The sequence below is a fragment of the Centroberyx affinis genome, unplaced genomic scaffold (assembly GCF_046629955.1).
Source record: "Centroberyx affinis isolate AG114_WGS23_722 - 3 ecotype Tasmania unplaced genomic scaffold, CSIRO-AGI_Caff_v1 ptg002105l_1, whole genome shotgun sequence".
NCBI classification, from domain to species: domain Eukaryota; kingdom Metazoa; phylum Chordata; class Actinopteri; order Beryciformes; family Berycidae; genus Centroberyx; species Centroberyx affinis.
In genome coordinates, this window is record NW_027280430.1 from 244,249 (window position 1) to 270,477 (window position 26,229).

At 40.0% G+C, this 26,229-nt stretch overlaps 1 protein-coding gene across 4 annotated transcripts; it reads left to right on the plus strand.

The window, feature by feature from the left end:
- The first annotated feature begins 83 nt into the window (after positions 1-83).
- On the plus strand, positions 84-25,949 carry ap1g1 (adaptor related protein complex 1 subunit gamma 1). 4 transcript variants are annotated; one of them, XM_071531635.1, is made up of 24 exons: positions 84-170; positions 6,962-7,165; positions 7,334-7,458; positions 7,850-7,991; positions 8,337-8,433; positions 12,236-12,312; positions 12,721-12,729; positions 13,838-13,933; positions 14,169-14,249; positions 14,332-14,430; positions 14,511-14,566; positions 14,678-14,791; positions 14,919-15,059; positions 15,612-15,666; positions 15,915-16,037; positions 16,182-16,271; positions 16,536-16,660; positions 16,795-16,899; positions 18,037-18,178; positions 18,553-18,679; positions 19,301-19,405; positions 19,626-19,786; positions 20,460-20,558; positions 20,710-25,949. In XM_071531635.1, exons 2-24 carry the CDS (start codon positions 6,965-6,967, stop codon positions 20,809-20,811), a joined length of 2,472 nt encoding a protein of 823 aa, XP_071387736.1. In that variant the 5' UTR covers positions 84-170; positions 6,962-6,964; the 3' UTR covers positions 20,812-25,949. The 4 variants fall into 4 exon arrangements, with proteins under 4 accessions (XP_071387736.1, XP_071387732.1, XP_071387735.1 ...); XM_071531631.1 differs by lacking the exon at positions 12,721-12,729; XM_071531634.1 differs by lacking the exon at positions 12,721-12,729 and having other exon boundaries at positions 20,716-25,949.
- Positions 25,950-26,229: the final 280 nt, after the last annotated feature.

Sequence of the window (26,229 nt, forward strand, 5' to 3'; positions counted from 1 at the left end):
GACAGCGAGTCCGCGCTTCTTTCACAAACCTCTGGGATATGTCAGTGTAACCCTCCGCCTGCGGTAGATGTGCTGAGGCTGGAGTAGCCACCATTTTGAATGTCTAGTCTGTTCCTCCCTCCATTGCTAATAGACAAGATTCCAGTTATTTTCTGGTATCATTACAGCTAGTAAGTATAATCTAAGAATATTATCTCGGCGAAAATATATGAAAATAGCATAACATGTGAGTAATCATCAGTACTTTGTTTGTAACTACGTTGACAACTCTGCCTGTGGCGCTGCATAGGAAGTCGCAGCCCTCAGTGTACCGGGGTTGTGTCTGTCAGCAGCTAAGTTAGCTTACATGCTTAGCATAGCCTTACAGCTAGCCGAGCTAGCTACCTGCTGGGCTAAAGATGTGAAGCTAACTAACGATAGCCATTTGTGTTCTGTGCAGTGTGTGGTTAGTGTGATACAAGAGTTGGATTGAAATGAATGTCCACTGAGACATAATTATAATGACAGCACATAGTGTTAAACGCATGTTTGTTGCTCTTTAGCTAGCTAACGTAATTGCCATTAGCATATTAGCTCTGTCAGTATTTTGGGTTAGGTTATTGAGTTACAAACGAATGGCGAGCTAGCTAACGTTAGAGTCAACTTGGTAGCTTGATAATCCTAATGCTTCAAGGAGGCCTCAACTGCATCATGTCATGATCAATCGGCGATCAAGTTCAGGTGTCATGCCCAGCCTGAAATGGCCTCTCTTGTTATCTCTTGGTTCGACAGCGTTGTGTAATGCTGCTAGTAATGCAAACGTTAATGAACTAACGTCAGCTAAGGTTATGCTACTTGTAATGTCAGCTCATTTAGATTTTGCCTTTTCACGTTTATCATTATCATACGTTACTTCGTTGTTAGTAGATGTTATGTATCATTTGCATTGGTTAATAACATTTGCAGAGTCATGAATTGTTACCTACGTGTCAGTTGTAACTTAAATTGATAACTGGGCTTGCCAGGAAGCTAACGATAGCTAGCTCAGTACGTTAACGACCTGGATTCGTTTCACTTGCTCGGTAGTTCATTAAGCTAGTGTTGGTCGGTGTTACCTTGCTAACGTCTTGACCAAACGGTAACATTACGCCGCGTCCCTTTTAACTGCTGGTCTAACGCCAACCGAGGAAGATACATTGTCATAGCTATCTTAATTTGGGGGATTGAGGAGGCCAGCTAGCTAGTAGGAAGTGGGAAAACGAACGTCACGTTGGGACTTAGGTGCTCCGGCTATTGTAGGTATCTAGCTTGACTGAATGATATACAGCTTTTTTGGGATCCTCTTTCAATTGCAATAAGTTAAAGTAACTGTTATGGAATATTATATATTATTACATATTCTAAGAACTGTCATGCCAAAATTTAAACTCGGAAAATTTTGTGTAATTATCGCGGTTTGTATTCTAAATTATACCGTTTTATGATAGATCTTTGCCTAAGTTGGAGGGACAACCACTCTTAAACCAAATCCACATGTTATTCTTTTGACTTTAAGTAATACAGTGTGTTAACGTGAAAAAAAACTGCCCAGAAGCTAGAAACCAGACAACTGTGACCTTACCAAAACACATAACCTTTAGCTGGTCTTAAATTGGTTTGGAGACTGACATTGTGGCTTCTCAGAATGCTTATTGAGGTGTTGCACAAGGATGAATTTTATTTCACAGTAATGGTAGCAGTTATTAATCAGAAAATATAACCCATAAATCACAAAGTCCACAAAGTCACTCTCCCATTCACTGCAAATTGAGCAGCTCCAGGATTTGTCTCAAGGACATAAATAAACTCCAGTATTATTTTATTTTCAATGTTCTCAAATCTAGACTGAACTATCTTAACATTATAAGAGTAACATATTACAGGTAGGATCTTGTTTGATGGTCTATTTTCCTTGTAACATTCAGTGTTCATTAAGACCAGCCAAAATCTTTTACAAAAAGAACAGTGAAATGGGACTGACCTTTAATGCACATTGGCATATTATAGCTAAAAGACCATCACAGTGAACAGACCAGAGTCATGTAGAGCGCTTTCAGATGATGTAGCCTAACACATCCTCTGTCACCTACAGTGCAGGTCCTCTGCTCTTGGGCAGCAATAGCTGTGAACTCCTGATTGCTTTTCCAAACTTACGTCTCAGCAGTCTCATCAGTTGGTTAATTTCTGTGCTGTTTTTGACTGGGATCTGATCATGTTCCCACTAATGCATCTGATCAGTTTTGTGTTATAGATTATGTCAGCTTGTTAGCTAGCTAATCATAGTATCGGGGTAACTAACCATCCTTTCTTGTTGGTAACACATCTTGATTTGCACACTAGCTAAAGTATCCAGTAGAAGCTAGCATTAGAAGTGGCTAGGAGTTGCATGTTAACATTAACCTTAGTTGCTTTCCTAAATTTGCCTGCTGGCTAGTTACCTAACTAAGAAAGCCAAAAGCCAACTGTTTGTTTAGGTTAACTGCACTAACTCTCCTCAAGCTAGAGTTTGTAGTGCTTTAGAGTAGACTATAGGAAAAAAGGGTCCAGAGTTTTTTTTTTGCCTGGTTGTTATATATTTAGGCATTACTTGCAGGTAGTCAGTTGTCCACTGGACCTCCATGATGGCACCATCCATGGTTGCTAGGAGACTTATAATGCAACTGCTAAGCCTCTATAGGCTCAGCTATTAATTTAGGTGTTTGTCTAATTATTGTGAGTTGGCTCAGAAATTTCTCACTGCTGTTATCCCTATCTCTACTGTCTTCTTTTCCTAACAAGCTTTATGCATACTACAACTGTATTTTCACTTACATTTAATTCATAATGTTTTACCTATCAAATATATTTTTTTTATCTGTCCTCTACTTATGTGCTGGACTAAGCATTTGACTGCGCATGTAGGAGAGTCAGTGTAAATAAATGTAAATACATGTGAGCTGTAACAGGTGACTGATTATACGATGTGATTGTATGTGTACTCTTTCTTGTTGTGTATTCCATGTGTCTGTTGTTTGTAGCTTTTCAGAGCTGAGCACTTGGAGGAGTTGGTGACATAGAAGGCATAGAGTTGCCTGCTGTAGTAATTTTTCAATTAAAATGTCTCTCACTGAGTGCGTAGCTGAGCATTGACTGCAAAACAACTAGCAAGTGTACAGTACCCTGGCAGATTGAAGGGGAAAATGCCTCTCCCCAGTGATGGCTGTGTATATTTTTTCCTCTTGCAGCCTGATGATGTTTTTATCTATATGGCCATGCAGCACTTTCCCTACATAGAAGGTAGCAGTTGATGTATTAACATCTACACTTGGAATTCCCATTATACAAGGCCTCATGTTATTCATTAATCTTATGTAAAACCATTTTTAGACTGTCTTTTATCTCTTGATGCTTCCAATATAATAGCTGTGACTCTACAACTAGACTGCTCCCTGTGGTAAAAGGGAGGTGTGGCATGTTTTTGTGCTTGCTCCTGGTTGTCAGGATCTGCAAGCCAATCTAGGCTGGCTCCCCAAACCTCATGAGAGAACAAGGTTGTTATGAACAAAATACTCTCCCTTACAGGAAATGGACTAATGATATTGCAGGATCTAGTATAAAGTGTCTCCAATAATGTTTTGTAATTTACCTCATGGTAATTTTGTAAGTGAGAAAATAGCTTATGTGGGCAGGAAATGGTTTTGCATGGCCCCCCACTAGAGTAATCATCAGTGAGTGTTATGGTGCCAGCCTAATTATGTCTGATGACAGATGCATTCATCTGGTTCGACCAACTAACCCATGGTGTTCGTCCAGCTGTTGAAGGTTCTGAGAAATATGGAGGACTTGGAAATCTGTAACATGGCTATACAGCGGAACAGTTCTGTTTTTGTCTTTGCAGAGTAAGGCCGAGTAAAGCTGACCTTGGTGAATGATCCCTAGGCTGTTGCTGCCCAACCATTGAACAAGCTCAAGCCTCCCCCCACCTATGGTCTTTCTAATCCACCTACCATGTACTCAACCCCTCCATTTTAGTTTTGCTCCCTGAACCAAAAACACAGTCCTGCTTGCTGTAGGGTTTGGCGATGATGATATAGTAATAAGAAGTAGTTATGGGTAATAATGATAAAAAAAGTTTGGTTGTAGAAGAATGCACCTGTGTATTACAACAGTAAGGATGTGGAACTGTAATGCACCTGTGTATTACCACAGTAAGAATGTGGAACTGTAATTTAATCAGTTTTACTCAGCTCTCAGCAGTGGCTGGATTTACCATATTTGATGTGTACACATTTGATTATGAGCACAGCAAGAGACAGGGAGTCATGATTTATAGGCCTAACACCAGCTCCATTCAGCTCAGGTAATTTGAATGTGGTTAGAAAGGCAGGAGCTCCCTGGCTTTTTTAGAATGTGGCCCTGCCTGACCCCCCATTCCACTTTGATCACTGTGAATTCTTAGATTATCTACAAATCAGCAGCTTATGCAACAAGGGCTGTCCTCATTCCCTTCACTCCTGGATCCTTGTTCCCCTCTGTAGACCAGGGTTAGACTAACTCTAACTGGCATTTCTCAAAGAATTTCAATTGCTATAGTCAGCCCTAGTTAATGAAAAGACAAGGTGCTTTCCTCTTTCCCCATTCAGCGGAAGATAAAGTAAAGCAACTTTCACAGTATGCAGCCTAGAAAGACGAGTTTTTCGTGGACTCTGGGGCACTAGGTATATCCGGTGTTGGCAAAATTTGTGATATTTCCTGGTTTGTTTCTGTTAGACAGCTTTCCATTGATCTAATTAGGCTGTCAATTTTTCAAAGTCTTCATGTCTTTAATGAGAATTATATTTTTTCTTTTTGATGTTCAATAAAGCTTGCTGTAGCCAAGCTAATAAGGTGTAAAAGAAAAGTTGATGGTTGGTTGGGCAATCCAAGAGACAGGCTATGTATGTGGCTAAGTTTTTGTAGACGCACATGACAATGTAGTCTGCCATTTTTCAATTTTATATTATTTCTTTAGAGAATGTTTTGGTCCAGAGAAATGCTAATCACCAGTTGGTCACATCCTAGGATTTCTTATGCGTTGCATTTGTCAGACATGACAGTAAATGTAGGGTCTCTGCTCTGTCCAAGTGCATTCTCTTTTCTCTGTACCAACAGCCTTCAGCTCTGGGGTAGTTAGATGTAGAAAATGGTTTTGCTCAGCAAGTAATTACCATAGTCCCTCTTGCTGTAGCAGCTTAATTATGTGCTGCATGCTACCAGATAAAAGGCTTCCATGAGATGGGAGCCTTAAAGCACCTCTTTCTGAGTAGGGAAGCAACCAGTAATATCTTAACCCGTTTGTTCTTAGAATTGAAAGTGTGATGTTGGATTGGGTAAAAATGTGTGAAATTATTAGGCTATTATAGCAAAACACTTGAGAACTTGCATGTTGGAATTTAAATTCACAAAAAATATTCACACACTGGTTTCCTACATTTTAATTCACAGAAAATGTACAAATGTGCATGTAAATATTTGAATAAAAGGAATAGAAGTTGCAAACTTGTAATACATGTGATTAAATTAGCACTGCGCGGAGGGGCGGGGGTGGTGATGGTGGCAATTGCGTCACCAATCAGAAGAGCTGTTTAAAGCAACTTTTTCCTGTTTATTCCTGGCAATCTAAAAACTTTCAGTTTTCATCATACAAATCTCAATTTTGTCGAGTTATCCTCCTTATCCTCCTCCCAGTGAGGTATGTTGTATCACCTTTAAGTAGTTATCATAGATATTCACATTGGATTCAGTTGTTAAAAGTTGGCAGGCTACTGTTCCGTTCGCTTGGAGAGAACGTCTTGCCACACTCCACTAAAATGTTTGGCAATTCAGTGCTGCCTTATTTATCAACAAACGATACATACTTTGTAGAACATTATTTAAGGCCATTTACATATCACTAGGAGCCACTGACAAATTCGGTGTACGGGTGATTCAGCAAGTAGTCGTATTTTAGTAACATCTCCGCTTTCTGTCCCTGATGCATGCAGTTCTCTCTTGTATGCTACGCTAATCTCCATTCAGAAATCCACCGTGGTGTAGGTTGGTGGAAGAACAAGCTCTCTCCTTGCAGTGTCTTGAAGTCACAGGTCTGCAAACCACTTTTGGATCAAATGCTGCACAACAATTGAAGCGAAAGTGAGAGCGTGCAGATTAGCCATATGTGACGCACGTACTTCGCTTCATGCTACTGTCTTGCCTATCTCACCTGTTCCAAAGAAGCAAGAGTGGTGTGTGTGAACTGTTGGGGTTTATCTGTGTTTTTCGAAATGGTGAACTTACATGATTATTTCTTTTGTCTGGCTAAAAGTAAATACGAGAGAATTTAATCTCACAACCATGCATGCGCTTCTCATTAATATTTAATCGTCCTCCACCGGTTTGAAGCCTTAGTGCTCTCCTTAGACGCTTCTCTGTAAGGGAATGGAATTTCACCTGCCATTCTCCTCTCCCGCTGCACATTTAATACTCTTAAAAACTGCAACTCTAAATGGAACAGATTCACATATTTGCAACAGCAAACCTAATATTAACCACCTCCTAATATTCATCATATCGTTGGGTAATGGTGTTTTAAGATCTCCTGTCAAATTTTTGTGCTTTCAGTGTTTTGCTGAATTTAGCCAAAGCAGGCAGGCTCAGGACTTCCTCAGGCATTGTTCCTGTATTCATGCTAATGTCCTCTGTTTTTTTGTGAACATTTTCTTTTGTAATTTAGCTACAGTTCCTCCAGGTTGACCTATGTTGTTGTATACAAACTAATTTTTTTGTCTTACCTTTTGCTCTCATATAACATAATTTCCCATACAGATTCCAATGTGACTTTGTCTAAGAGTTTTGTTAGAAAAATGCAGCTTTTCTGTTAGCTGTGGCCCAGTGCCACCATCAAGGTCATAGGTGCCAACCTGTTTCCTTTCTTTATGCTTTCCAGAGAATGCCAGCTCCGATCAGACTGCGGGAGCTGATCCGGACCATCCGGACAGCCCGGACCCAGGCAGAGGAGCGTGAGATGATCCAGAAAGAGTGTGCTGCCATACGCTCGTCCTTTAGAGAGGAAGACAATACATACCGCTGTAGAAATGTGGCAAAGCTGCTTTATATGCACATGTTGGGCTACCCAGCACACTTTGGGCAGGTACGTTTGGTGGTGGTGGTTGGGGAATCGGGAAGGGTAAATGCATAGAAGAGATTTTTTTGTTTTCTCCTAACGTTTGTGTGTGTCCTGGCTAGTTTTGCTGGCATTGGTTCTTACAAATCTCATGCCCAAGAAGGCAGTTTTGTGAACCGATGGCTTGTTTTCCAGCTGGAGTGCCTGAAGTTGATTGCGTCCCAGAAGTTCACTGACAAGCGGATAGGTTACTTGGGAGCTATGCTGCTGTTGGACGAGAGGCAGGACGTCCACCTACTAATGACAAATTGCATCAAGAAGTAAGTGGAGGCAAGAGCCTCAGTGAATATATTTCACATTCTGCTGTGAGTGAAAATCAGAGTTGTCGTATAGTAGGAACGGACTGCATAGACACAGTATTTTGTTCCTGATGAAAGATGACATTCATGACCTATGCTTCCCAGTATGAAGTGATGGCAATTTGAACACAACCCCAAAACCTCCCACACCTGTTATTGGATCTTTATCACAACCTCTTGCTCTCTTTCACAGTAGATTTCTTCCTGCCTGCTCCCTACCATATGCTTCCTCCTCCGTTATCCTTTTTCCCCACTTCCCCTTTCTGTCCCGTTGTATTACTCCGTTCAAAACCTTTCTTTATGTCTACTAGTCTATCTCCCCGGCTCATTCATCTCTCCTTTCCTACCCTAGCGATCTGAATCACAGCACACAATACGTCCAGGGCCTTGCTTTATGCACTTTGGGCTGCATGGGTTCCTCAGAAATGTGTCGTGACCTGGCCGGAGAGGTAGAGAAGCTGCTCAAAACATCTAACTCCTACCTGAGGAAAAAAGTAAGCCTCTCTCTTAACATGTCTACATACTCTTTGATTACTCATATATCAATATGTGATGGACATTTTTACCTTTTTTTGAAGTTGACGTGCAAGAGCACATGAATATCACCAAGTTGGCTTCACACATCTACTTATTTATCACATTTTTCCTTTCAAGGTCTAGTGGGATTCAGTCTCTTAATCTTGGCAGTGCTAGTGCCATGCTATACTCATTGAGCTACACAAGACTGCACAGGAATGGTGGCAAAAACTAGGAAAATAAAGCCCAGGTTGAAAATAACCGGAATTATCCTTTAAGGGCAGACTTGGTTGTTTGTATTATATCTAAATGTTTGTTGACAGGCGGCGTTGTGTGCAGTTCATGTCATCAGGAAGGTTCCAGAGCTCATGGAAATGTTCCTCCCAGCCACAAAAAACCTGCTGAGCGAGAAGAACCATGGTGAGTCTAAAGGGTCTGTCAGGATGGAGTTGTTGACTTGTGGAAACTGTGTCTTTGTCCTACACAAATGCAGACTTCACTCTAGCTCCTGCCTCTTACTGCGCATTGCACAGAACAGCTGGGTGGCTCATGTCCTTTTTGTAGTGTCCTTTACGGAGGATAGTGGAATTAATGAGTCTGTCATAAGCTCTGGGGCTTCTGTGTCCCCCACAAAGGGTAGATATGTCACAGGCAAAGCTTTTTTTTGACAGTGCGGAAATAACCTGTGCTTCTGTCAAAATGAATAGTGACATTGCTTCAGATAGGACACTTGGACTTACATCAGTTTTAAAACTAGTCTGGGTGCAACAGTTGCTCCTTGAACATGCATGTAATTGTTGGCTGTTTTCATAGATCATCAGTGTCCTGTCTTTGCAGCATTGGTCATTTAGAAATCTAGAAATAAAAACTATGACAGTTGTCAAGGTGACAGAGGCGTGACATGGCCACAAGGCCACTACAGTACTGTGCAAAAGTCTTAGGCACCCTAGATTTTTTTATATAAATTTCTTAGAGGTCTTAGATGTTTATTTGTTTTCTGCATTAGTGTGCCAGTAGACTGCTGTTTATTGTAAATTTTTGATATTCAGAAACTTTTCATTTCATTAGTTTTGAAAGAATCTTCGCTTTATGGATATCTTTGACATATGCCTAAGCCTTTTGCACAGTACTGTACAAACATGGACCCACCGCCACCAGGAATTTCACATGCAAAATGTCCAACCAGAAATTAGGGTGTCTTGGATTCATGCATGTGTTTACAAGTTTGCATGTGTACCCTTAATCCTGTGTAATATAGACTCACTGTTTCGGGAACACCCAGCCTACTCACAAAGTTGCAAACAAGTTCTCTTACACGGCAAGTAGAATAATTACCTTCAGCGCCTTTGTAATTTTTATATATGTCAAGTTCAGTTTCTTCCTTTTCATAAAACATAAGAACAGATGTCCATACTATCTGCCTCAGTATAGTTTAACAAGGTAAATGATCCCTGTGGAGGTTTTCAAACCATGGAAGGTTGGGAAGCTTGCTATTGAGTGGGAGTGGTAGAAGCACTACCAATTTGTAAATCACAAAGCACTGTTGATGTCTTATTACTTCCAAAGTTTAGATTTATGAAGTAAAATAAACATTAAAATGTAGAGTTTGATTATATGTTCCCCAGGACTGCTCCACAATGAATGGCTTTTCATAACCCCATGGGGTAAGACAGCACTCCAAATACAGGGAACTGGGTAGAGTTTTTTAAAAGTATTTCTCAAAAGCTATTCGCCCACATCACTCAAAAATGTTACTACTGTCTGGGAAGGCTCTCTGGAGAATCCATTAGCAACAATAGAAATAGTTTCAAAGACTGTAGCAAAGAGCTCGTAAACTAGTACATGAAGCAGGCCTATGCAAAATTTCTGGGGACATTCTGCAAATACTAGTGATCTGCCTTGGGGACGGGCTGCTAGCCACTTGAGGTTGCTGTTGTACATATGCACCTATTTCTGGTTTGGTATCTGTAGTATGGTGCCATCGATCTTGGCTTTCTGTGCATCTGTTAATTTGCTCCATTCCGGCTGTAACAGTGTCTCTTTCTGGACCTCTGTAACAAAGTTTCCACGTAAAAAAGAAAGATTATGTTTTTGTTATGTTTGCGTTTGTTATACAGTTAAGAGTAGAGAGAGACAGGATACAGTGGGGGAGACAGGGGGATTGCATGCGACAAAGGTCCTGGGCCGGATTCAAACACAGGAAGTTTCATTTTTATGGTACGCGCCTTAGACCACTGAGCCACCAGGTAGGGCTGCACGATATATCGTTTCAGCATCGTCATCGTGATGTGCACATGCGCAGTAGTCACATCGCAGGACGTGTGATGTCAAGTAAGGCAAATTAACTCAAACACGTCATGCTACAACTTTTTTGCTGCTTGATACAAAAGGAAAACTCGTACGGTTCTCATTTTCCATGACTAATCTACAAGAGACGTCTGTCTGATATAACATAATTTACTCCGATTGAAGGGTTTGTTATAAGAGTAGCTTATGTTACCTTTCCAGCTTTCGCGGCTCCGAACCGTAGTTGGCTTTTACAATGCCTACATTCACCCATTCACACACACATTCATACACCGATGGCGGCAAGCTACCACGCAGGGTGCTGGCGCAACCATCGGGAGCAATTTGGGGTTCAGTATCTTGCCACCTTCTTAAAAGGGCAAGGCTTGATAGAGCTATTCAAGTCATTTGGTGACAATTTCTGTATTTTTTCATATTGCAGTATATATCGCAGAAAAAAAAAATATTGCAATGTCAGTTTTTTCCAATATCGTGCGGCCCTACCACTAGGTTACTCCCTCTTTCGGTATTTTATTAAAGAGAAGTGAGAAGATACAACTGTGACTATGGCATGAGCTGCATTCCAACACAGGCCTTTTGAGCACATGAATGGCAGTCCCACTAGTCTTCTTAAGGTTATTCCAAGCCTATATGTATTTGGATCTAATTTGTTAGTAGTATTTTTGCTGGTGGCTTGCTAGTGTTCTGATACATTGGCGAGGTAGTAGGGCTGGGCGATAATTCAATATTATCGTTTATCGTCTTTCAATGGAATCATATTGTGATGATATGAAGATATTTTAGTATCGTGACACACATTTCTGCTGTCTAAACTGATGATGACAAGCAACAATTTTACTTAAAAACTCATAAAATGAGGTATGGTAGGAATATTACTTGAATTTTTCTGTTTTGTTTGCCATCACACCTAACATTACCATTTGGTTCAATGAGATGAACATTAATTTAGTATTAATATTTAATGTGATTTTGCATACATGAACCATATCGTGATATATATTGATATCGAGAAAAATCCTTATGATTATCGTGATATTGATTTCAACCATATCGCCCAGCCCTACGAGGTAGCATATCGGTTTCGCTAGATTGTTGGTATGTTGTTGTGTTCCGCTGTTTGTTATTAGTATGTTTGCTGGTAGATTTTTGTATTTGTATTATTTGTATGTTGCTTTAGTGGTTTGTCAGCATAATCTGATTACCTCTCCATGCCCTAACCATGGTCTACATCCCTACCCTACCTTTTACACCTTACCCTAACCAGAGTCCGTATCATTCAACCCAACCCAACCCAGCCCTCACCCCGACCCTTCACCCTCTGTCATACACACACTTCTCTCTGGCACTTCTCTATTTCTGGTAAAGCAGATGTATTGGGCATGGAGAGGACAGGTAGCAGTGGTACAGCAGTGTTGAGTCTGCTTAGAGCGGCTGTTCCAGGACACTGGAATGCACTGTTGAGGTGTTGTGGGCCAAATTCAGTGAAAACACTGTGATGGGAGGTTCCCACATGATAACCCCAGTGACATACCAACACTTATGATTTATGATGGCATTGCCTGATGTCCTCTGCGGTAACCATTTGTATGCTAGTACATCATTCTTTTGACATCTAATTTGGGCTTCAGCATAAATGCTCACCCTGGATTATAGCACAAAGGATTGTAAAATAAAATCCTGTGTATTGTTAAATGTCTTTTAAAGAAAGTCACATTTAAATAGCAAGATTGCACTTGACAGACACTTGTCTGTCAGTCTGTGTGTACAGAGCTGTTGTGAAAGAAGACTTCCAACAAGGCTTTCTTTATAAACATTTTTGTCATTTTAGATGTGGTGACACGGAAAGGAAACTAGAGCAAGTCTTGTAAATTTATTAATTCATATCACTTACCCTTTACCCTATCTCTCTCCCCAGGTGTTCTCCACACATCGGTTGTCCTCCTCACTGAGATGTGTGAAAGAAGTCCTGACATGCTGTCCCACTTCAGAAAGGTACGGATATAGATGATACTACTTACTGAAAGGATCTAAGGAATTACTTATGCATTTGTCTTAAACTCACGTCACATTTCATTCTCCCTTTGCGTACACGTTTCCTAGGCTAGATAAACATGTTTTACTTTTTGAGGCTTGGATTGCTCTACAGGTTTGCTCTACATTCAAACTATGTCTCAGTCTTTATCTGCTTCCGCTGTCTTTTTTCCCTGTATTTCAACTTCTACTGTACCTCTCCTTCCCTAGCTGTAACAAAACTGTGCCAGAAGCCCCACCCCTCATGCTCACGATCGAAACATTATTTTGAGCTCTCTGAAAGTGAATGATTTCCAGTTTCCCCTCCCTAACATCTACCTCATATTTTTTCTGTCATTTGTCTTTGTTACAATTCCTGCATTGTGTTAGAATGAGAAGGTAAGAGTGCATTCTGATTCCATAGCTGGTGCATGCTGTAAATAGTAATTAATCCACACAGTCACCTTAGATGTAATCAAATTTTGTGTTGAGTAATGTCATTTCTTGTGTTTCTTTTTTTTTTTTTACGTTTAATTTCTTTGACTTGTACAGTGATCATTACTATGTCAGTGTTCTTTTAATATGATTAAAAATGTTTTGGTTCATTTGTCAGATACATTTCTCACTATTGTCAAAGTGGCATTATTAGCCTAATGTGCAACTCATTTGATCACCGTTTATTGAAAGCACTGTGGGTGGGTGTGTTTTCAATTGATCACCCCAGGTGTTGTCACCAGGCACAGATAATTTATACTGTATCTGTCACTGTCAGAGGATAGCCCATGCGCTATGTCAATTACTGTCATATGTTTATACATATTTGTGGATTTATGTCCTGAACAAGAGTTGAAAGATTCACAAGAGTTTGGCAAACCTAGCACTAGGATGTCATGTTAAGACTTAGGGGTGGAAAGGTTTACATTTTTCTTTTTCTTTTTTTAAGGTTACATTTTGATAACCTGTTTTAGGAAGGCATTTAGAGATCCTTGTAGTATAGTAGAGAAGAAATCGCACATCTTGATTAAAAAAGCATGGCAGTTGTATTCATTTTTTGTTGGCAATAAATGAAGCTCTGGTCTAAATATTACATCCATGGTACGTAACCAAGTTCACCAAACTCTTGTACAGTCCTGGTTCTCTAAATAATTACAGAGGTACTGTTATTATAAACACATAATTTTTTTTATCAAAGCCAAATGTTCTAACCGAATGTTGTCATACAATCAAGGTTTTCATTACATAATCTCAAAAAATAATTTTACAATTTAACCATCTATTCTACAAATTTTACCAATTGTAGCCCACAATAACAAATTCTTAATCCCCATCCCCTTACCCTTGAGATAAATTTGCCTGGCTGTCAATGTAACTAATGACTTGCCTGAAAGGTAAAATAAAGGATAATGTTAAGTAAATGTTGAAAAAAAAAAACAGGAAATTTGTGAGATCCAGATAAAGTGTTTTGACACCTCTCTCCTTTTCTCTCCTGTTGTTGGTCTTTTTGTAGCTGGTTCCACAGTTGGTGAGAATCCTGAAGAACCTAATCATGTCTGGATACTCTCCTGAGCATGACGTGTCAGGCATAAGCGACCCCTTCCTGCAGGTAAATCTTCCTGTCACTTGAGTGTAAGTGCCCTCTACTGTAAATGATTTCTGCAACAAGGTGGCCAAGTGGTTAGAGAGATCGCAATTCAACTAGAGGACCCAGGATTACATTTCTGAGTCAGCAAGCAGGGAGGAGGGCAAAAGAAATGAGAAATCCCCTGTGGGGATCAATAAAGTATCACATTACATTACATTTGTCATGTAGACTGACACTTCTTGACATTTTTTTCCAGGTGCGGATATTGAGACTACTGCGAATTTTAGGCAGGAGTGATGACGACTCGAGTGAAGCAATGAATGACATTCTTGCACAGGTTAGAATTAAACGTTGAAGTTTCTTTCGCCCAAAGCCTCTCAGATTGACTGTTATTCTGACAGATGTGTTTATACTTGTAGGTTGCAACCAACACAGAGACGAGTAAAAATGTAGGCAATGCAATCTTGTACGAGACCGTACTGACCATAATGGACATCAAATCAGAGAGCGGACTGAGGGTGAGCTCATTTCATTTTTAGGAAAACTTTTTGTTATGTTTTTATTTTTCCTGCTTTTTGTAAATGCCTTTCTCTTATAGGTGTTGGCCATTAACATACTAGGTCGCTTCCTTCTTAACAATGACAAAAATATAAGGTAAGTTATTCACTTATTTGACCTCGCACACTTCTGAATCACCTCAGAGCCTAGAAGATAAAACCTTAATTCTTATTTCATGACTTTCATTTTGTAAACTCGCCATTGCAGATACGTGGCATTGACATCTCTACTAAAGACGGTACAGACAGACCACAATGCAGTGCAGAGGCATCGGAGCACCATTGTGGATTGTTTAAAAGACCTGGATGTGTCCATCAAGAGGTGAGCCACAGACGATGACCCAGAGTTCCCTTGCACAGAGACTGCGCTACATTAATACTGTATTTTTCCCTTCTCTCTAGTCAGCCTTTTTGTTTCTGACCCTTGTCTCCTTTTCATTGCTGCGTAGGCGTGCAATGGAGCTGAGCTTCGCCCTGGTGAATGGCAACAACATTAGAGGCATGATGAAGGAACTGCTCTACTTCCTGGACTCCTGTGACCCGGAATTCAAAGCAGACTGTGCATCAGGAGTCTTCCTAGCTGCAGAGAAGTACGACACTTTTACACTGCGTGCACTACACATTAAAGCTGTGCTGAGCTGCATTGTACTGGTAACTGATAACGCATTCAGTGCGACTTTGTTGTATGCAAGGTCGTTGTGAAAGAGGTTTTCAACTTTCCGTTTTCTCTTCTTAGTATTCTGAGGGGAAATGTGAAGATTGATGGAACTTGTTAGAAGCAACAGTCGCTGTTTAAACATTCATGAATTAATTAAGATACATGTACACAGACTGAATGTCCGTTATGTCTGTGAAGACATAACGGAGACCTATTTTGTAGAATACAGTGTACAACATACTCTGACATTACATCCAGGTAAAGGTTTGTTTCTGTTACTTCTTGATAGCTAACATATTGAAATGCTGTATGATGATAAAATGAGTGATCCATCGTCTGACAGACTGTGTTGATATCATTTATTTTCTGACAGCATTTACCTTACACTTGTCCCCTGACAATATAGAGTTTAGATAACATTACTTTTTCAAGTTTCTTCTTCAGTTTTATACAGTGACTAATCAATGTGTCCTCCATATTACAGGTACGCCCCTTCGAAAAGATGGCATATAGACACCATTATGAGAGTCCTGACGACAGTATGTATCCTGCTACGACGGCACTCCAGTGTCTTTAATTTCTTTGATTGTTGGTTGGCTTTGGTTCCCAGTGCTCATAATAATAGCAGAGGTATTAGCTTGAGTGCCACGAGTGATGATCTCATCAACTCTGGCAACAACCTTCCTCAGCCGACTCTGCATTAGTTTTACTGCAAACCTGCTCATAAATATTTAGGGATAAATCTTCCTCTGCGCTGTCTCACTGAAATTTCTACTCATCCTTACAGGCAGGGAGCTACGTGCGAGACGATTCTGTTCCCAACCTCATCCAGCTCATTACCAACAGCGTGGAGATGCATGCCTACACAGTACAGAGACTTTACAAAGCCCTGCTGGATGACATCTCACAGGTCAGAGCAGTTCTGATTTGGTTCAGATATCTCCATCTTGGAAGCATATGCAGTCATAGATTTGATTATGCCATACATTGTTTGTGTTTCTATCTAGCTGAAGAATACATCAGAGGTGGACTTGTGTTTCTCTGTGTTCTGTAGCAACCTCTAGTACAGGTGTCGTCCTGGTGCATAGGAGAGTATGGAGACTTGCTGGTATCTGGACAGTGTGAGGAGGAGGAGCCCATCCAGGTACAGCTGGAGGAATCCCAGCCAAGCACCACAAAAACACACATACACACACACACACACCAGTGATTCACATACATTTACTTATTGTTGTAGCCTACCAAAATATCAGACAGGCCCACTACCAACAGATAATAATAACATTAAGGACTCTTGTTCAGACTTTGCATCCCTCGCCTGCCCAGGACTAACAGCACATCAAGAAACCTGTAAGAAACACCAGGTCATCAGAGGTTGATGTGTTTTTGTTTTCCTCTGTTGCTAAAGGTGACTGAGGATGAAGTCCTGGATGTGCTGGAAGGCCTCCTGGTGTCCAATCTGTCCACGCCTGTTACCCGGGGCTATGCCCTTACTGCCATCATGAAGCTGTCTACTCGCTTCAGCAGTGTTAAGTAAGTAATGGGTTTTTACACCTATCTTATTCTTTAGAATTTTATCAGTGTGCACCAAAGTGAAACATTTCAGTTGGCATAACCCATTAAACATTTTCCCTCAGCTAACCTGTAACATTTAAACTCTTTTGTAGCCGAATCAAGAAGGTGGTTTCGATATATGGCAGTAGCATCGATGTGGAGCTGCAGCAGAGAGCTGTGGAGTACAACGCGCTTTTCAAGAAATATGACCACATGAGGTGAAAGAGATTCCTATCACAGCCATCACAGCCACATTGTATCAATACGTAAGGCAAGGCAGGCAAGGCAAGGCAGCTTTATTTGTATAGCACATTTCATACACTGAGGCAATTCAAAGTGCTTTACAGAGTAGTAAAAAATGTACAATTAAAAGTGCAAAAGAGATCCACAAGATAAAAGACTTAAAAAGTAAACTAGTGCAGTTCAAATCAAGTGAAATCGAAAGGTAAAAGAAAAGACAGTGCAAGAGTATTAGAAAAGTGAAAAGTGCATTAAAATCACATTTAAAAGAAAAATAAAAAAGATATAAATAGATAAATAAATATAACAGTGCAGATGAGTGTGCTCTAGATTTCTTAAAAAGCCCTGGCGAACAGAAACATTTTAAGCCCTGATATAAGAGATTGTAAAGTGGAGGCAGACCGCAGATGTTCTGGAAGTTTGTTCCAGGCATGAGGAGCATAAAAACTAAAAGCTGCTTCTCCATGCTTTGTTCTGATCCTGGGAACAGTAAGCAGACCAGCACCTGAAGACATTGAAGGAGATCAGAAATGTATTTTGGGGGGAGCCCTGGTGGCTCACCGAGTAGGGCGCGTACCATAAGGCTCAGTCCTTCCTGCAGCGTCCTTTGCTGCATGTCCTCCCCTCACTCTCTCTCCCATACCTTCCTGTCTCTCTCTCACTGTAACTGTCTAATAAAGTATAAAATGCCAAAAATAAATCTTAAAAAAAAAAAAGAAATGTATTTTGGTCCTAAACCGATAAGTGTTTTATAAACATGCAACAGAATGTTAAACTCAAGTCTTTGGCACACAGGAAGCCAATGCAGTGACCTCAGCACTGGAGTGATGTGGTCCATTTTCTTAGTCCTGGTTAGAACCCTGGCAGCAGCATTCTGGATGAGCTGCAGTTGTCTAATCTTTTTTTAGAGAGACCTGTAAAAACACTGTTACAGTAGTCAAGCCTATTAAAAATAAATGCATGAACAAGTTTTTTAAGGTCCTGCTTGGACATGAATTCTTTAATTCTTGCGAAATTAAAGTAGATTGTAAAGGAAAGGGGAGCTACTCTAATACATCAGTTTGATCCTTCTTTGTCTGTCTCTCTCTTTACTCCTTGCATTTTCTCCTGTGTAGGCCCGCTCTCCTAGAACGCATGCCCATTATGGAGAAAACCGCCACTAATGGCCCCACAGAGATTGTACAGACAAATGGGGAGACAGAGCCCTCTGTTCTGGACACAAAACATCCACCCCCTGTCACCCAGCCAGCCAACCAGGTGAGGGCAATTCTACACACTTCCTTATGAGGAAATAAATGCACATACAATCATACAATCCTTGAGCCAGATGAGTAACCAGATGAGCAGTTAACAATAGATTTTTTTTTTCCATAAGATCTAATTCATATTTTTATGGTGAAAATGCATTCCATATACTTGCCAAATTAGGACCCCTGCTGGCAAGAAATTGCAGGTGTGCTGAAGCTCAGGTTTCAGAGTGTTCCCACGTATAACCATAAAATTTGACTTAAAGCAGCTGAATAAAATGTTATTGATGATGAAGAATTCTTGGATTTTTGTGGCTTTATTATTTTAAAGTGGTACATACAGATATTGTGTGTGTTTTGACATGTTTTGTCTTTGTCCTCCAGGCTAATGATTTGTTAGACCTGCTGGGTGGTAATGACGTGGTGCCAGTGATCCAGACCACGCTGCCCACCAAGCCTGCCTCAGCTGGAGGAGAGCTGCTCGATCTGCTGGGGGACCTCTCACTAACTGGTAGGAGGCTCTGTTTTTACCTCTCTCTCTCTCTCTCTCCCTGAATCTTTCCCCTCTTCACAGGTAACCTCTTTCTGAACTCATTTTCTCTATTACTGACGATCAGGGATGTAGTGGAGGGTAACTATTTTTAACTACCTTTTTATTTGCAGAATCGTTTTTTAATGACATAAATTCATATTGTACTTGATGATAATAAATAGCATTACACTAATGTAAATTGTCTGAAGATAGGGTGTTTTTAAGAAAAAACAAAAATGCATAGATATTTTTTATTGTATTTTTTTTTTAGAAAAAAATTAAGGATTTTCTGAAAATATCGTAGATTTTTGTTGGTGGTTGTTTGCCTTATGATGATTATCACTGACAGGTGATAGTTTACCCATATTTTTATTTACCATTATGTTACTGCTGACAAAACTATTATCTTGACTCTTCAACTTCAACTCCTTTTGCTTTTCTTTTGAATACACACAGTTGCTCTTTGTTCAGCCCGAGTTGGTCACAAATCACAAACCAACTTGTCTGTCTTAACAGAAATCATAATGGCAGTTGGCAATTGTTTTATATGGGTGTTTCTTTGTCCTGTTGAACCCCGCTGTGTCGTTCTCCCTGCCCCAGGTGGTCCAGCCCCTGCTCCTGCTCCCTCTGTGCCCACTTCCCAGCCCTCTTTCCTCCTGGATGGTCTCTCCTCACAGCCCCTGTTTAATGACATTGCAGCTGCAGGTGAGAGTCGAGCCCCAATCTTTGTGGCGCTCCACAGCCTCTTTCATTTGCTCTGCAATTCCCTTGACCATCCACTCCATGACCATGTATTTTTTGCGCTTTAGTGGTCGTTATGTTGTGTTTTGTTGGATTACCTTATGAAATGTGGTGGAGGCTTGGGAAGTGTTTCATTGTATCTCTAAATAATGTGTTGTTCTCCCCCTCTGAAATCTGTGTATAGGTATCCCTCCTATGACGGCATACAACAAGAATGGTCTGAAAATAGAGTTCACATTTGAGAGAGCCAACCCCAATCCAAACATAGCAGTCATCACCATCCATGCCTCCAACACCACTGAGGCAGATATGACAGACTTTGTTTTTCAGGCTGCAGTACCAAAGGTAAGCAGGCACAATCTGGCATTCATTTTTTAAACATCCAAGAGCAGAATGGTGTTCAATGCTAGTTGGCAGATTTTATAAATTAAATGAATATCGAGTTGCCTGTATAATTTGAATATCTTCCATCTGTATGTCTGATTATGTGAACCGCTACCAGTGCACACTTGCACACCTGCTCTGTAAATCTAATAGAGTGCCAGTGATGCATATTTTGCCCACCCTGCATACATGCTTTAAATTGTGGATCTGTAACTGCAAGCATCTGCTAACATCTGCTTGATGTAAATCTACTATTACTGATGCAATAGTGATAGAAGAGTAATGTCTTGGTTTTATTTTTACTTGACTGTTCTGTTGTTATGCCTGTAGAGCGTTTTATAAACATTGTTTTTGAAAAGCTGTGTTAAAGGCTATACAAATAAAGTTTATTCTGATAGTGAACTTGGCGATGACTCTTTGAAGCCAATAGGAGTTCTGTATTATCATGAGGAAGATGCTTTTATCTTTTTATTAAATGTGTTTGTTCTTTGTAAATATGAATTATATTATATCAGTACTATCTAGTAGTTCTATTATTTACATCCTATTCTTTGCTGCTGCAATGACCCAATTTCCCCATGGGTACCATTAAATTTTCATTGAATGTAATGTCCTCTCTCTCTCTATCTGTCAGACATTCCAGCTGCAGCTCCTCTCCCCTAGCAGTAATGTTGTCCCAGCACTCAACCAGGGAACCGTCACACAGGTCATCAGAGTCCTCAACCCACAGAAGGTAAGCTTTTGCTTGACAAATTGACTCTGCTTGTCTATTTATTTTTCACAGCAATTTACCTTGTAGAGCACACAGCTTGTCTTGAGCTGACAGGAGTGATTTGTGGGGAATTTTCTTTGTTATAAACCTGATCATCCTCACGATATTTCAGCAACAGCTACGAATGAGGATCAAGCTGACGTACACCCACAAAGGCTCACCTGTGCAAGACCTGGCTGAGGTTAATAACTTCCCCCCTCAGTCCTGGCAGTGACGGGCTGCCGCCGTCGCTCTTAAAAGCCCTGCCAAGGGAACTATGAAAAAGATTCTCCTTTCACCTCCCTCCTTTCTTCCAACGGATCCCCCTGTGACATCACTGCAGACCGCTGCCCTTGAGTTGCATGGGAAGCAGCAGAGCATCTAACACAGGAGAAAAAAAAAACAGATGATATGAAGACCCTATTGACATCACCAGAAAAAATTTGAAAACATATCCATCAACTAACCTTCTTTTTTTTCTTCTTTTTTTTAAATTTCTGATCTGTGATTTCTTTGCTTTGTAGTACTATTTTCACCCCCTCCTTCCTCCCCCTCCAACACTACCACCACCCACAAAAGCACATGTGCACACCATGCATCCACTGTGGTACGCCCCACCTCTCTTAAGTCACTGTAGAGAAGAACTGTTGGCCACTGTATGAGCACTTGGGTAATCCATAGTTTTCTTTTGATTCATATTTTAATCTATCAATAATTTAAGGTGGATACTTTTAAAATCAGCTTGTGTAGCCAACAATTCAATCCAAACGGCAATTATTTATGCATATTTCAGTACTTTGCTCTAATAACATATATGATTGGCTTTGTATTCAGATTTATCATCCAAAGGCCCAAGCCTTTAATCCTATGATGGCAGCAGAAAAAAAGCTTTGAAAGATCTAGTGCAGTCATGGACTTCGGGGATAAACCTTTTTCGACCCTCCATCTTGTGAGTGATTTAACTTGTCAGACAGTTGTATTCATTTTGAATTGCATCAGTTTGCTCTGAAGCATGTTTGAGCATTGTTAGGATCACATTCATACTTGACTGAAGCTGGGAGGAGCTCTCCTGGTTCTAGCAGTAGGTCGCAGTATCCTGTGCTTCTATAGGAAGCAGTCTCCATTTTGTTTTGTCATCACGATAGGAAAATAAACAGATCCATGTTGCCTAGTTCGATCATCTGTGGCTAACTTTCAGAGGATGTGCTCAAATTTTCCCACACAGCTCTCCTAAAATTATCCTATGTGTAGCATCTGTTTTATATCTGTTCAACAAATTCAGTGGTTAATTGCTTGGCATAGTGTGAGGATATTGATTCAAATTGAGGGTTATAATCCAGGCCTGAAATATATTTGTAGTTTCATAGGGAAATCTATCGATAGACTAATTGATTGCATTCGTGCTTGGAGATCTGTGTTGAAGTTTTCCTGCATCTGTGTCCACACAGCCTAGCTTGCAATTTAGACGAAATTCAGTTTTATTTAACCTGGTTGAACTTAGTCACCATGCACATACATGTAAATGAAGTTTGTTATGAATGTAGTTACATGCACTGAATGCTTTTTTTTTTTTCTTGAGTCTTCTCCTTTATGGCTCTCTTCTTTAATGGAGACGGTCTTGTTGGCACTATTTTTGTGATAGTATGTTTTTTCTGCAGTTATTTGACTTAATTATTTATGCCTGATATCAAAGTGATGTGCCTTTCTGACTTAGCTAGATAAAAGCCCCTAAACTATTCAGTTCTGTATGAGCTGTGTGTGTAAGAGTCTGATTGTGTGTTGATTGCGTTTTAGGGTTGATATCCTGGGGAAATAAAATCTAAGGGGGATGGTCCAGATGGATTTGAAACGATATATCACTTCATTTGAAAATTTTTACTTTTTAGTATATAAATCATGTTATCATTTAATAACCAGTCGACCGCCAATATTGACTTCCCTGGATGTCCATAGCAATGTCACTCACCTGTTCTTCTTTTTGACAAAAACACAAACTACAGAAATGTATCCTGGTTTTGTTTTTTTGTTTTTCTATATTCTGTGGCGAACCTTTCATGAAAAAATGCCTCTTTGGAGTTATCAATGAGTCAGAAATAACGCTCAAAAAGTGCTGACTAAAGATTATCAGGGCAGCTAATGTCAGATGTAACCTGTTCATGAACTGGTATCAAGGTCTAAATTGTGTTTAAAAAAAAAAGTATAAATGTTCTACTGAAGTGAAATGTCATTTTAAGAATGTTTGTTTTTTGAAAGAAACATCTAACTGTTGAGTTGGGATGGCTTGGTGAGGTACTGGGATGGGTTGCTCTGTGACTGTTGGTAACAATTTCTTGGCTCTCGTCTTCTCCAAATCAGAATTCCGACCAAGCTGTCGGGGACAGTAACCTTAATACCTCACAATGTTTTCTCTTTCTGTTAACTTTCAACGGCACAGTAAATTAACAGCTTTGTTTAGTCATGAATTGCAATCAAGGGGAGCATCTGTATGAAAGACACAAACCGTAGTTTCTACATCTCATTACTTAACAAGCTTAGCAGCTCTACGATGCTGTGTGTTCAGATCTTCAGATGTTCAATCAGGCTGTATACTTATATTCACTATGCTTCACTATCTAACTTTTGTGACCAAATCAGAGAGACTATTAGCTTTGAAAATATTTTTGAGCTATGGTATGTGTATATGGAGAAAATTATTTCGTTAAGTTTAACTTTTTCTGTTGTTGACAAATGCTATATTGGCTTTTTTCTGTACATATTGAGGGCTTTTACAATTTTGTCTCTTGTACTATCTTTCATCCTTTTTTTAGATACCATTTTCTAAAAATTCCAATTATTCACAATGTATATTGTCTGAATAGATCTAGTCAACATCATAGTCTACAAAAAGACTTCCCTGTATCATCACTCATTCATTGTAAAAGATATATGATCTGCTGCCTGTACATTGTATATAATTGTAAAACAAACAAAAGCTGATCAAATTAAATAAAAACCCACGTGAAGACTTACGAAGATTAGCTAGGGATTATAATTGTATACATATATGTAAAAAAAAAAAAAAGAATCTTGAAAGGATGCAAATGAGCTGCATTTGATTTACTATTCTCTTCATGCTCTTCATGATCGGATGTGTCATCTTTTACTTCTTTTACCGATAGTTGGTAGGCTACTTATTGGGTTTTTCTGGATGTTGAATTAAGGTTTGAGTTTGTCTGAACCGATGTTGTCTGAATGATGTACTGTACTACTGAGAAACCTGAGCACAGTGCTGCGCGGTGGCAGAAGTGGCACCTCGTCCGCTCCCCTGCCCTTCAGAAAGGCCTCATCATGTGTCCATGTTCTCCTTAAAGAGGAGCGGGCTTCTTGCCAAGATGTAACGCTTCCCTCTGGCCTTACATTATGTGCAGTTTATCGCTCTGCACTCTCGACTAATTAGATCTAATTAATGCTATCCAACCTACAAATTGATTCATGGATAGATGCCCCTACCTGCAGTACATACTGTGTTTTAGGAGTGAATCCTTCTCATTGGCCTCTTTCAGGCCTGTATCTGCAGGTCATCGTGTGTACATGTGTGTTTGCACTCATGGTTGCCTGATCACCTTTTTGTCTGTCATGCAGCACCTTCCTAAAGGCGTCACACCTTTTCAAAATGTATTGGATCTCATCAGGACAAGGCCACTGCCAGTGCCTGAGTACACTGAGGGAGTTTTTAACCTTGTGATTCTTCTTTTTTCCACAATGCTCAGTAGGTTTAAGTTGGAATAGAATGGTATCAGAGTGTTATGCGATTCCCAATACGATAAACGGAGCAGTCGTGTCCTTTCTTGGGTTTGACCAATACAAGGCACTCTTCTGGCTTCTTTTCATTACCTGCTCCCCCTTATTGCTCATGCTATCCATTGCCATAGTGCATGTTGCCTATATGCAACACACCTTTCAGCTTTCTCATCGTTTGGTTCCGGTGGTCTTCTCTGTATGCTGCTCTCATGTGAAAGCCCACTGAGTCTCATGTGGGACTCAATGGGCTTTAATTGACAGAGACATCATCATCATCACGCTGTCAAACCGATCAGAAGCCTCGTTAACATATTCTCCTTTTTTTTTTAAATTAAATCTCACATGGCAGTCACACGGGATATGTGTGAGGAAGACGTGGATAGGTCTAAATTTGTTTTTGAGAGGACCGTTTTTTGAATTTTAGTTGTTGCAGTGCTGCTTTACCTGTCCTTGAAATAAAACCTGGATGAACCTGCATGTTTCCTGTGCTACAAGCTAATATCCACAAGGGGGAGCTGTTCAAAATGGAAGGCTGACAGGATGGGAAAGGAAGTTTCACACACCTTGTCTTGAATGTTTTTGTTGGTGTTGTTTGTACTGTCTTATTCCACCAGTATGTACCCTTGTTAATCACATTTGATCAGTTCTTTTAATAATACAGTAACCCATACAGTTTTAAATGTACAAATGAAAATGAACCCAACATAAGTGGTTTGGACACTGTAACTTAAAAAGAAGAAAAGAAATGGAAACAGTTACCCATCAGCGGTGTGATCAGCTTTTGAAGTGATATTTGTGTGTGTGTGTGTGTGTGTGTGAGAGCGCGTGTGTGTATAGATGCTTGCGAGAGTGGGATGGTAAGCGTGTGATATGTCTTACTTTTACTCGGTAGGACATGATTTTTGGCTGCAATTTCAACTTTCAGCTTCTGAGCTGCATGTGAGAACCAATGTAAATAATGTCATTTCTACTCTTGACCGAATCCTCTTTTTGAAATGCAAGAAAAGTTCAAATTACAAATCCGTCACACCACCTTGATGGGTCAGTACTAACATGTACAATTGGAAATTGTTTGGTGCACAAAATACTGTTTTTGTTTTTTTTTAAGGCGGTGATAAAGATGCACATCAGTCATTTGAATTAATTGGATAATTTAGTTTTTTTGTTTTGTTTCTGTTTTGTTTTTAATTCTGTATTTGGTCAGGTGAATTCAGTGTGTAAAGGGCTTGGAAGAGCATCTGAATTGCCACCATCTTCACTTTCCCTGTTGAATCAAAAAAATGCATCCATTGTACCTTGGAAATAAAATCTGTATGTAACCCCCAGGTCTATCCTGACTGTAAAACAATATGATAGCCTGATATCTGATTTGTTGGGGGAGGGTGGAGGTATGAGGTTGACTTTTTCCAGTCAAGCTTGACATGTTGAACTGAATCAGAGTCCCATGTCTTCAAGGTGAGTGTGAATGTTGGACTGAAAATATGAAATGATGATTAAAGATGAGAGGCTGTAAACCATTAAATGGGATATTTTCAATTTATGCTGTGTATTCTTGTCTTTGGGTTGGAGAAAATGATCAAGAGAATAATAAAAAAGTCAAATAAAAATCTAGTAGAACTATGGTAATTTGTTTGCTTGCTTTGGGTGGGGTGGGGTGTTAAGATCTGCTCAGTGTTAGCAGCTCATTTGTGCCATATGGATTCACTTTATTATAATAATAAATGACATAACACATGCCATATGAGTGCTTTCCTCCAATACATCCAGTTTCATGAGTGCATACATTTTGAGCATGAAAGGCCCCCAGTGCCAATCAAACCTCTATAGTAGCCTAATTCTGTATTAGTGGGCATGCTGTGCCTATTGGGATGTA

Excerpts from the sequence above, each read along its gene's own strand:
- ap1g1 (XM_071531635.1), top strand. The coding sequence starts at position 6,965 with ATGCCAGCTCCGATCAGACTGCGGGAGCTGATCCGGACCATCCGGACA. Across the intron at positions 8,434-12,235 it reads GCTGAGCGAGAAGAACCATG|GTGTTCTCCACACATCGGTT; the intron begins GTGAGTCTAAAG and ends CTCTCTCCCCAG. Across the intron at positions 14,567-14,677 it reads AACAATGACAAAAATATAAG|ATACGTGGCATTGACATCTC; the intron begins GTAAGTTATTCA and ends TCGCCATTGCAG.